At 56.1% G+C, this 12,486-nt stretch overlaps 1 protein-coding gene across 1 annotated transcript in view; it reads right to left on the bottom strand.

Moving 5' to 3' along the window:
* LOC102034033 (cadherin-23) overlaps positions 1–12,486 on the bottom strand; it is a 122,153-nt gene that overhangs the window by 8,500 nt on the left and 101,167 nt on the right. The window contains 13 exon segments of the mRNA XM_031063589.1: position 1; positions 3–159; positions 703–819; positions 1,592–2,050; positions 2,272–2,475; positions 2,560–2,685; positions 3,529–3,631; positions 3,996–4,103; positions 4,857–5,066; positions 5,279–5,412; positions 6,237–6,417; positions 8,244–8,363; positions 8,446–8,667. The exon segment at position 1 is cut by the window's left edge and continues 58 nt beyond it. Of these exon segments, the coding sequence (XP_030919449.1) occupies position 1; positions 3–159; positions 703–819; positions 1,592–2,050; positions 2,272–2,475; positions 2,560–2,685; positions 3,529–3,631; positions 3,996–4,103; positions 4,857–5,066; positions 5,279–5,412; positions 6,237–6,417; positions 8,244–8,363; positions 8,446–8,667 (2,142 nt within the window).

The following is a 12,486-nucleotide window of genomic DNA, read 5'->3' as shown; positions in this document are numbered from 1 at the left end:
GCCCATTGGCACCTTTGTCTGGGTCCACTGCTGAGATGGAGATGAGCGTGGTGCCCTGCGTGGCTCCCTCCAGGATCCGCTCAGTGAAGTAGGTGACCCCGAAGGGGCGGAAGCGGGGTGTGTTGTCATTGACGTCCAAGACGTTGACTGTCAGCTTGGCTGTGGCCATGGTGGAGACCACAGGGGGAGAGAAGAGCAAATGAGAAAGAGAGGGGAAGGAAGGCTGGGAGGAAGGAGGGTTGTAAAGGCACAAATGTGAAAGTTCAGGAGAGCCAGCAGGTGTTGGTTCATCAAGAAAAATTTTAATATGCCCTAAAACCACTGAGCACACTATGGGTGTTCCTATGCTGCGGTGGGACACCAGCTCCTGATCTTTGGGTAAACTCAGGCTCAGGTGTGAGAAGACACACAAAGTGGGGTGGCAAGATACCATAGGAATGGTAATGAAGGGATGAGTGTCTCCCATGGTAAGGTTATGGGCACACAGTCCTTTCCACACCCACTGCAGCCCTGAGGTGTCTGGGACATTGTCTAAAGGACTCCTCAGGGGAGAACCTGAACCTGATGGGAGCTTGTCCAGGACTGGTCCCACTGGAAATGCTGCTGGTCAGGATGGAGAAGAAGGTGGGAGAGCTGCTGGTTACCCAGAAGCTGCACTGGTGCCTGGGAAGGGCTGTGCCAGTCCCTGTGCCCCACCCTTACCGTTGGGCACGCTGACCGAGCGGTCGATGACTTCGCTGGCGTTGTCATGGACAGAGATGGTGACCTCGTAGGTGGCCACTAGTTCACGGTTGAGGGGAGTTTTGACCTTCACAGCTCCTGGGAACCCCAAAAAGATGGATGTCACAGTCTGTGTCTGTGCCCCTGCCTGGGCAGGGAGGTGAGTACCAGCCCACTGCTGCATCCTGCACCACGCTTGTTCTTCTGCCTCTCCAAAGGGTGAATGAGGAAAACACTCAAGAACTACAGGAAGAGACAACTGCTCTCCCCCTGCTCTCCATGTCCTTCCTACCTGCCTGTTCCACACAGCTTCAGGTGTTCTGGTTACGCACCTAAAAGGGGTTTGGGAGCAGCTGTTGTTGCTCCCCTGCACAACCCCATCCACCTGAGCTCAGCATCTTTAACAACCTTGTCTTGTATCTTTTCCATCAAGGGCATTTTTCTGTCTGGATCAGCTTTGTGCCTCCAAAAGAGACGTGGGGAGCTCCTGGCCCTCCTTCCCCAAAGGAGCCCACCACCTGCCCTGGAGTGCCCCTTGCTCCCCCAGGGAGGGTGCTTGGGTGCAGTCTGCCAAGGCTGAGCAGCCCCCGGCCTGCAATGGAGGCCATCTCTGCCAGTGGAGATGGGTGAGATGGAGGAGGCCATGGTGGCACGGAGACAGAAATGAGCACACAGAGACAAAACTGAAAAGCAAAGTTAAGTCAGCTAGACAGGAAAGAGAAGACAGGGCAGGGTGAGACAGCGGGGAGGCAGGAGAGGAGCACCACCGCCCCGTACCTCGGACACCTACCTCCAGGCAGAGAAGAAGAAGTAGAAGCAGAAACGAGGAGAGGGGTCCACACTGCCCACTCCTCCCTTCCCGCTCTCCTACCTGTCCTGAAATCCACCGTGAAGGCTCCCTGCTGGTCGGGCACCAGCGCGTCCGTGTCATCGCGGGCCACGATGCCCAGCAGGTAGTACTCCAGGCGGGGGTGCAGGTCCCTGTCGATGGCTGTCACCTCGGCCACCACGGTGCCAGGGGGAGCAGACTCGGGGATGCTGACGCTCTGGATGGGGTTGATGACCTCGGGCCGGCAGTCGTTGACGTCGTCGATGAGGATGCTGACGGTGGCGGTGCCCGACAGCGCCGGCGTGCCCTGGTCCACGGCCACCACCGTCAGCCGGTAGGCGTCGCGCTCCTCGCGGTCAATGGTGATGTTGGCCACGCGGATCACCCCTGTGCTGGCATCAATCAGGAACCTGTCCTGGCCACCACCCTCAATGCGGTAGTCCAGCTGTTGGTTGAGGCCACTGTCAGCGTCCGTGGCTGTCACCTGGAGGACGGAGAAGCCTGGAAAGGTGGGACACAGCCCTCTCAAGAGAGGGTTGGAGAGCAGCAGCAACCAGCCCTTGCTCCCAAGGCAAATACCATCAAGTGACATGGGCAGCCTCAATTCCCAGATTTTCCCTTTGACCCCATCCTGGCCAACTGTGTCATTGGGAGCTGGATTTTCACAGTCCCAAGAGGACACCGGGGTCACCCCATTTCCCACCCTGACATCTGGTCCTGACCTGGAGGGCTGTTCTCCAACAGCTGCACGGTGATGGATGCCGGCTGGAAGACAGGGCGGTTGTCATTGTCATCCAGGATGGTCACTGCTGGCCTGGCCGTGCTGTTCAGCCCCCCCACATCACGAGCCACCAGCGTGAATTCCAGGTGAGGGTCCAGCAAAGCCTCTCGGTCGATCACACCACCGGGCTTCACCGAAACCACGCCTGGAGAAGGGGAAAAGCCTGGTGGCAGACCACATGGGGACCTGGTGGCCCTGGGCTGGGGACAGACCAGCTGAGCCACCCCACCTGTCCTGTTGTTGATAACAAAGAGGTCCGGGGATGCCTTCAGGAGCTCGTAGGTCACCACGGCATTGCTGCCCTGGTCAGCATCCAGAGCTAGGATGGGTCCATTGAGCATTGTGACAGGAGTCCCTGGATGAGATGACAAAAGCATTAGGGAGGGTGGCAGTCCCCCACAGGGCCCCCCTGTCCCCCTCCCACCCCGGTGACACATGAGGGACAACAATGAATGGATGGAGGAGGTGACAGAGCCGGGCCTCATGGGGCTTGAGGCACTGGGGGGTGGCTGCTGCAGCCTTGCAGACCGACTTGTGAGGCCCAGGAGAGGTGGTGGGACATCCAGCTAAAAGCAAACAGACAGACACATCCATCAGAGGGGTGGCAGCAGCCCCCTGCCACCGAGGGTGTCACCTGGAGGCACCCAAACCCTTTGCTTGAGATGTTGCTCAATGGCAGGACAGGATACTTGAGGTCTCGGAGCAGGGAGCAATTTAGATGGCAGGAAGGCAACACAAAATAATAAGAATAGTGTTTCTAGCTCTCTGTCTGGGAAATGTCCATCTGGACAGGCTGGACTGTTTTAACAATCTCTAACCCCTGGAGCAAGGCAGTTCCAGGTGATGGGGTGATGGCAGCCCATCCTCTTCAGGGCATTGGGCACGTGGGTGCCCTCAAGGCTGCCCCCATGGCTCTGCTCATCCCACGGGCACCTGCTGCAGCTGAGCACATCCCAAATGGTGTCCATTTTTGACCTGTGCCAGGACGGGTTTCCACACGCAGCATGAACCAAAGCTACAGTCTCCTCAAGGCTCATCAAGGCACAAGCTCCTCAAACTCAGCACCCCTGTCCCAGTGAGCTGCAGCCCTGCCCTGCCCAAAGTTCTGTCTCCTCCACCACGGACAGGAGACATTACCCCTCATCCAGCCTTGAAGGGAGTCTCCAGGAGCCACATAAGGGAGTGAAGAGAGACCTACCAGGGGGCGAGTTCTCCATCACCTCAGCCTGGTAGGAGCTCTGGGTGAAGAGGGGGCGGTTGTCGTTCTCATCCGCTATGGAAATGACCAGCAGGTCAAAATCCTAAAGAAAAATTGGGACAAGAGGGCCATGACCATAATGTCCTTTCCTGGAGCTCACCTTCCCCCTCTGGGGCAGTCAAAGGATGCTCCACTATCATTGTGGTTGTCCAACTCTCCAGCCCAACACTGTCCCAACTTCCATGACATCTGCTGTTGCATGGAATCAACAAATGGCTTTGGACTTGCCCTAGATCCTACTGCTCCTATTCCCTGCTGGGAATGGGGCTGTAGCCCCCTCCCTGTGACCCCCAGCTGCTTTCTGGGGATGGGGCTGCCATCAGAAACACCGTGGGAAAAGGCAGGGTTTGGTTTTGGCCACTTTCCCCCCCTGCCCCGCTGGAGGCCCCGGCAGTGTCCGTAATTACCCGCCTGGCATTGCGGATGTTCTCGGGGTTGTCCTTCACCGTCACCGTCAGCCTGTACTCGGCCACCCGCTCCCTGTCCAGCGGGCGGTTCACGTACACAACGCCACTCTGCAGGGAAAAACAAGGGGGAAAACACAACAATGCCACTCTAATGGGGAAACAAGGGAGAAATCACCACAACGCCACTCTGCCAGGAAAAACAAGGGGGAAAACACAACAATGCCACTCTAACAAGGGAGAAAACGCCACAATGCCACTCTGCTGGGAGAACAAGGGAGAAAACACCACAGTCCCACTCTACAGGGGAAAACAAGGGAGAAAAGACCACAATGCCACTCTTCCGGGAAAAATGAGGGAGGAAACACCACAATGCCCCTCTGCCAGGAGAAACAAGGGAGAAAAGACCACAATGCCACTCTTCCGGGAAAAATGAGGGAGGAAACACCACAATGCCCCTCTGCCAGGAGAAACAAGGGAGAAAAGACCACAATGCCACTCTTCCGGGAAAAATGAGGGAGGAAACACCACAATGCCCCTCTGCCAGGAGAAACAAGGGAGAAAAGACCACAATGCCACTCTTCCGGGAAAAATGAGGGAGGAAACACCACAATGCCCCTCTGCCAGGAGAAACAAGGGAGAAAAGACCACAATGCCACTCTGCCGGGAGAAACAAGGGAGAAAAGACCACAATGCCACTCTTCCGGGAAAAATGAGGGAGGAAACACCACAATGCCACTCTAGTGGGGAAAACAAGTGAGAAAACACCAGCGAGATGCGAGGAATGCTTCCTCTAGGGCACCCCCCCTCATCCCAGCATCCCAACCCCTTATCCCAGCATCCCACCCCACTCCCGGGCCGTACGGTGCTGTTGATGTAGAAGGCATTGTCCGTGTTCCCTGCTGTTATATCGAAGGTCAGCAGGGCATTGGGGCCCTGGTCGGCATCGCGGGCGAGCACGCGGGTGACGAAGCTGGAGACGGCGGCGCTCTCGCTCAGGGTGATGTTCATGGGCAGGTTCAGGAGCACGGGGTCGTTGTCGTTGATGTCCAGCACACGGATACCCACCAGCATCTGCCAGGGAGAGAAGCAGGGCAGGCATGTGGCACGCGTTTCCAGGCCTCCCGTCCTTTTCTTGCACTCCCCAGGCAAGAGGCCCAGGATGGAAAGGCCTAGGGACATGGAGAAGGATGTGGAGGGGAGGAGAACGAAGCCAGAGACCAAAAGGGAAGGAACTAAGCATGGGGGACAGCTTAGAGCCGCCCGTGCCAGCCTGGGGGACTCACGGTGGAGCTGAGGGGAGGCACGCCCCGGTCGCGGGCGGCGATGGTGAGGTTGTAGAAGGGGATGTTCTCGCGGTCCAGCTCGGCGTCCTTCCGCACCCGCAGCTCTCCTTCCACCGGCGAGATGACAAATTCCCCTGCCAGAGACAGCAGGGCCCTGGCTCTCACCGGGCTTTGGCTCCCCACAGAGGGGTTTGTCTGGGAGTTGGGGACAAGCCCATGCCCCGTTACTGCAGGTACAGGAGGACTGGCAGCTGGGGACTGTGCTGGGTGCACTCCCAGGTAGCAGCAGGAGCAGGGGATGGGGTGAATGGCCAAACAAGAGGTGCCTGTCCCTGTTTTCTGGGCCTTTCTGAAGATGCCAACAGCCCCTCGGTGCCCTGGGATGGCCAGAGCAGGGTGGGCTACACAGCACAGACCCCCCAGGAGCCAAAGGGCCTCGTCCTGCTTGTTGTGGAAAAGCTTTGGGCTCAGCTGGGAGATGGGACTGGGCTCTGCCTTCCAGATTCTCTGGACCAGTCACCACTCCCTTCACCGAGGGACATCCAGATGTCTCCATGGTTAGGAATGCCCCCAGCTCCTCTGCCATCTGCACCATGGTGCTGGTGGAGCTGTGAGTGCTGGACAGCAACTGTGTTCCCCCTACACCCTGCAAACCCCACAGGGACTCGGGGACAAGGCTCAGTTTCTCTTTCTGCGCTTTGTTTTTTCAGCTTTTTGACTTTTTTATGCCTTTATTGTTTAGCAATTTTCTCCCTTCCCTCCACCAGCCCCAGCCACCCCCTGCCCAGGCACGAACAGGTTAAGCTTCCTGTTGCTCAAAACAGGATTTCCTGGTGTCGACAGGCTGAGCTGGGAGGGAGGATGGCTTTTCTGAAGTGCTTCCTCCCCGCGCTCCTGCGAGCCAGGCTCCTCCATGGGGCAGCCAGCGGGACAGGGGACACCCCGTGTCCCCACTCACCCAGGGGGTCCCCGGCGATGATGCTGTATTCCACTTGTCCATTGGGCCCCGAGTCCCCGTCGTGGGCCAGGAAAGTCCAGACACGAGGGCCGGGCTGCCCCTCGGTGACATCGAAGGGACCCTCGTAGGGCCGCGGGAAGGTGGGACAGTTGTCGTTGATGTCATTGAGGTTCACCAGCACCTGCGGCCACGGAGAGAGGCAGGAGGGTTGTGAGAGGAGAGGGGTGGAAAGGGAAGGGAAGAGCACCCTACTGGCCATGAGCATGGGAAGATGTGGATGGCAAAACGCCTCCTGTAGTTCTGGCTTTTCTGGGTTCACCCGGCATCCAGCTTGCAGCTCAGAGATTCAAACTCGGTTATTCCTGATGGTGTCCGCCCTACACGCACACAACAGGACTCCAGTTGCACACTGCCAAACCTCTGGGCCACACACCACGGTGGGGAAATCAACCCAAAAGCCCAATGTCCTCCACATCCACGTCCAAGCAGGACAAAACCACAGAGATGAGTCTGGAGACACGCGATCTCTGCAGCCAGCTGCGCACTGGCTCACTCCTTTTCCTCCAACAAATACTTGATTCCTAATGCTGAGCAAACTTTAAAAAACTGACAGGTTGCATCCTTGTCCCAACAAAGCCACCACCACTGGTGGTAGAGGTGGTTATGAGAAAGACACTGGAAATGAGGAGTTTTCTGACCTCCTGGTTGAAGAACAGTGAAACCCACCAGATGGGCATTCGCTGCTGATTAAATCTAATCTTTACAGAGAGTATATCCAAGTTTCTGCTCCGTTTCCTAGCAGTGGAGAAAACAAACACTGGCATGCCTTATCAGGGTGATGGACTTCCCATCACTAGGGATCTCAAATAATCCCTAAACCTCCTCCTAAAAGCTGTGTTTTCGTACACTGCTGGCACAAACTCCTGGAGCAGGGGAGGGAGGGTGTTTCCACCCTTCCTGGCTTCGGTGCTTGTTGCTGAAGGGGTTTCCAAGTTCGTGTCTCTGCTTGAGCCAAGTGCACGGGAAGATCTGCCCTCGCCTGCAGTACATGGCAGCTGTGCCTTCGCTGCCTGCAGTTAAACCCTGGCTCTGTCCTGGGCCAGGAAGTCATCCCCAGCACTCTCAGATGCCCAAATCTGAAGGCTTTCCCTTTGTCCAAGCACGGACTCCCACTGCCAGGCTTGTGTGGACAGATTTTATCCATAGAAATTTCCCACACCGGTACCTCCCCTTTAGTTTTTCTGTTTTTTTCCCTTCACACACAAGAACTTATCTCCTTTAGGGGGATTACAAAACTCGTGGCTCAATGTCAGGGTGAGGTACAATGATCCATAGCAATCAAGGCAGGAGGTTTAACCCATCCCTGCCACCTGCAGTCCACCAAATCAATCTGGGCTTGCTGTACAATTTGTCAGATTTTGGTTTTGGTCACAAAAACAATCGGTGCACTCTATTTCTGTAAAATATTTGCTTTGGAGCTGCTTGCCTGCCCTCCCCAGTCTTTGAGCAGTGCACTAAGTTCAGGTCACCGTGGCCCAGGGAAAATAGAAAGAGCTACAGAGAAAAGCAACATAAAAACGACTAGAGGCTTTAAATAACCTCCTTACAAGGGAAAAGGGAATTTTCATAGCACATAAATAGCAAGAAATGATAAAGATGAAGCTGAAATTAATGCTACAGCAATGCTTCACTCCCTGCTGTCCCTTCAAGGACCAAGAGGACATCTCAAGAAAACATAATGCAGCTTCAGAGGAGCTCTAGGAGTTTCTCTATGTCTTTGCAGGACCAAATAACCAGGCTAGTTAACCCAGAAGCACCTCTTGTGCATGACCCTCTTTTGAAACACCCTTGAGGGGGCCAGGCAACAGCAACTGGGCAAACTGGCCACAGCTGGCAGAAGCAACTGGTGACCACTGGGAAGCAGATGTGAAACTGCTCTCCAAGTGGGAACTCCTTGACCCCAGAGAGGCCAGGGTGTCGCAACCCCCCCCTCCATCAGCTCCTCACCGTGGCTGTCGACGTCAGCCGGCGCGAGACGATGGGACACTGGTCGGTGGCGGTGACCACCAGGGTGTAGCGCCCGTGGCTGATCTCGTAGTCCAGCTCCTTCACCGTGCGGATCTCCCCCTGCAAGGACACGGGAGAGCAGCTGGCAGTGATGGGACAGGCACAGGGACACGTCCGGAGCGGGGCCGGGGGCCGTACTGACCGTGGCGTTGTCGATGTGGAAGGTACCCAAGATGTTGCCCTCGGTGATGGCGTAGGCCACCGTGCCGTTGGGTCCCTCGTCCTGGTCCAGGGCCTGCACGGTGACCAGGGTGGCGTTGAGAGTGGAGGGACCCTCGTCGAGGGTCACCTCGTAGAGCTGCTGCCGGAAGGCGGGAGCGTTGTCGTTCTCGTCCAGGATGGTGACATACACTGTGGTGGTGGCCTGTGGGACATGGGACATTGTGGTAAGCACTGTGGAGGCATTTGCTGGGCAATCAAGGCTGGATCTGTCAAGGTCAGTGACCAACAATGGCTCAACACTGCCCAGAGACAGAAGCAGAGTGCAGGGCTCCAAGTGAAATGAGCCGTGGCTTCAGATGCACTTGCAGGTGACGGCTGGGTACAGAGATAAATCAGAGATTAAATCAGAGATTGAATCACACCCTTGTTCCCAAGCAAAGTGTGTCTCTGTGGGATCCCTCCCCTTTTCCCAGTTTACCATTGCTGGCAACACCAGGGAGCAGCCCACGGCACAAGGAAAACTGAGCCCCACTGTGCCTCCCTGCCTTTGGTGTGTGTGAGTCCTTGCCTTGCCATCGGGGACAGCTTGATTGTTACTAACAAGTGTGGCAATAGGGATGGAAAATCCCGGAGATGATGCTGCCACGGTTCAAGGGAGGAACAAACCCAAACATCTGGGACAACTGGACCAACTTCCCATGGTCCCTGTCGCAGACATCCTTTCCTTAGGATTTTTCCTCCTGAGAAGCTGAGAGACCTTGGGAACAAAATGTAAACAATGATTATCTGCTGCTGTGGAATGCAACAGGTGCATCTGTGATGGGCTCATGTTGGATGCTTCTAATTAATGGCCAATCACAGTCAGCTGGCTTGGACAGAGAGTCCAAGACAGAGCCTTTGTTATCATTCTTTCTTTTTCTATTCTTAGCTAGCCTTCTGATGAAATCCTTTCTTCTATTCTTTTAGTATAGTTTTAATGTAATATATATCATAAAATAATAAATCAAGCCTTCTGAAACATGGAGTCAGATCCTCGTCTCTTCCCTCATCCTCAGATCCCTGTGAACACCATCACAGTCCCACCACCTCCCTGCTGACCACAACCTCACTGCTGGTCAGGCTCAGCTGGATCAGAGCTGCTTCCAGTGGTCCCTGGCCCTGCACGGGCACCTGGATGTCCTGGCTGTCTTACAGGGGTGTCACCCCGCCTGGGATGGGCAGGTGACAATGGCACACCACTGCCTGAGGGCTCAGCACAGAGCTGGGGGCTTGGAACTATAAACCATTTCCTTGGCGTGTCTGGGCTTCATGCAACAAATTTCTCCCAGCCAGCCAAGGGTTACATTTTCGGCAGGAGCATCAGAGCCGTATTTGCTGTAAAAACCACAATGCCACACTGTAATTGGGCACTTTTCTATTTCCCTGCACACTCTGGATTCAAAAAGGCGGGCAGCAAAGTTTCCTGCGGGTTGCAAAACTCCACGTTCTCTGGGTTCCACTTTCCAGGAAAGGCTGACTGGAAATGAGGCAGCTCTCAGCTGCAGCCAGAGATTTTGTTGATGCCTTTGGAATTTGGAGAGAAGCTCCAGGAGGAATTATGTGTCAGACCACGGGGCTGCTTTGCTAATTCAGGGCAAAGTGCAAATGGGCTGTAGGAGGGGGAAGATGGGGCTTTGCTCCCATTTTTTTTTGGGAAAGCTCCGTTTCCTTTTCCAAGTCGGCATTGCTCTGAGTAACCCTTCCCTGTACCTGCCGCCCGTTCATCCCAGGACTGCAGGGATCCATCCCAGGAGGTTCTGCCTCCTTAATCCTCACAAACAAGGCAAAAACATTAATTGTGAGCAAAGTTACAAGCCGGCCCAAGCAATCAGCTCCTTCTGGGAAAAGGGATGGAGACCATCACCCGCAAGTCCCTTGGCACGGCGAGCACCCTCCTTGGCACCCCAAAACCGCTCAGAGTGAGGCTGTAAGGGAAGAAGCCCAGCAGAGGCACCCGAGGAGGAGGAGGAGGAGGGCTCCGAAGCCATCCCCACCCCGGGCGCTCCCAGCAGCCTCTCGCCTCCGGGGGGTGCTCGCCGTTCTCGGCAGCGCTGCGTTGCGAATCGCAATGAAATTTCCTGTGTGTCCCAGTCCGGCTGCGGCTGCGGGGCTGCTCAGAGCGTGCGGTGGCTCTGCAGAGGCCACCTGAGCCCGGCCACCCCTCCGCCATGGGGACAGCGTGCCCCCGGCCCGGGCTGCTCCTGGCTGCGCTCTGCCTGCTCGCCTCCCTCGGTAAGCTCCAGCTCGCTTTGCTCCCCTCCCTGCCCGCAGAAACTCTCCCCACCGGGGCTGCGCTCCGGCACAAGCAATCCGGAGTGTTTGCGGCATTATTCGCTCTCTTTCCCCTTGACTTTGGTGTGTTTGGGATCAAGCCGGCCTTTCACACGGTGCTGTGGAGAAAAGGCCGCAGGGGAGCTGCTGTTCTAAAACTCCGAGAGTGTTTTTTTTGCTTTCTTCCTCTGCTTTGATCTCACATGCATGGAAGGGAAGCAGCCCCCTGTCCCCGCCAGCCTCCGGGCTGGAAAAGCTGCTCCGCTCCCGCACGGCGCTTTTCCCTGGCACGGAGAGGGGGGGTCCCGGCTGTGCCAGGGTGGGAAAAGACGCCTCCAACAGCCCAGGGGGAGCTGGAGAGGTCTTCTCTGGAGAGAGAGGGGGGATTTGTGCCAGCGGGGCTGGGATGCCCTCTCTAAGGATGCTGCGCCCCGCCAGGATGTGCCGGGTGGGCAGCCCGGGCCACCGGGAGCTGCCCTTGCCCGCAGTGAGCGATTCCCGGTGCTGGGAGCAATTCCCAGCTCGCTGGCTGCTACCAGCGGGATGGATGCTGTGGGAGGGGGATGCTTCACTCCTGGCCCCGCATTCTTTCTTTTTCTATTCTTAGCTAGCCTTCTGATGAAATCCTTTCTTCTATTCTTTTAGTATAGTTTTAATGTAATATATATCATAAAATAATAAATCAAGCCTTCTGAAACATGGAGTCAGATCCTCGTCTCTTCCCTCATCCTCAGATCCCTGTGAACACCATCACAGTCCCACCACCTCCCTGCTGACCACAACCTCACTGCTGGTCAGGCTCAGCTGGATCAGAGCTGCTTCCAGTGGTCCCTGGCCCTGCACGGGCACCTGGATGTCCTGGCTGTCTTACAGGGGTGTCACCCCGCCTGGGATGGGCAGGTGACAATGGCACACCACTGCCTGAGGGCTCAGCACAGAGCTGGGGGCTTGGAACTATAAACCATTTCCTTGGCGTGTCTGGGCTTCATGCAACAAATTTCTCCCAGCCAGCCAAGGGTTACATTTTCGGCAGGAGCATCAGAGCCGTATTTGCTGTAAAAACCACAATGCCACACTGTAATTGGGCACTTTTCTATTTCCCTGCACACTCTGGATTCAAAAAGGCGGGCAGCAAAGTTTCCTGCGGGTTGCAAAACTCCACGTTCTCTGGGTTCCACTTTCCAGGAAAGGCTGACTGGAAATGAGGCAGCTCTCAGCTGCAGCCAGAGATTTTGTTGATGCCTTTGGAATTTGGAGAGAAGCTCCAGGAGGAATTATGTGTCAGACCACGGGGCTGCTTTGCTAATTCAGGGCAAAGTGCAAATGGGCTGTAGGAGGGGGAAGATGGGGCTTTGCTCCCATTTTTTTTTGGGAAAGCTCCGTTTCCTTTTCCAAGTCGGCATTGCTCTGAGTAACCCTTCCCTGTACCTGCCGCCCGTTCATCCCAGGACTGCAGGGATCCATCCCAGGAGGTTCTGCCTCCTTAATCCTCACAAACAAGGCAAAAACATTAATTGTGAGCAAAGTTACAAGCCGGCCCAAGCAATCAGCTCCTTCTGGGAAAAGGGATGGAGACCATCACCCGCAAGTCCCTTGGCACGGCGAGCACCCTCCTTGGCACCCCAAAACCGCTCAGAGTGAGGCTGTAAGGGAAGAAGCCCAGCAGAGGCACCCGAGGAGGAGGAGGAGGCGGAGGGCTCCGAAGACACAC

This window comes from Geospiza fortis, unplaced genomic scaffold (assembly GCF_000277835.1).
Source record: "Geospiza fortis unplaced genomic scaffold, GeoFor_1.0 scaffold637, whole genome shotgun sequence".
Classification (NCBI taxonomy): Eukaryota; Metazoa; Chordata; class Aves; order Passeriformes; family Thraupidae; genus Geospiza; species Geospiza fortis.
The sequence above is the reverse complement of the archived record's forward strand: the minus strand, read 5'-3'. Positions and strand labels throughout refer to the sequence as shown.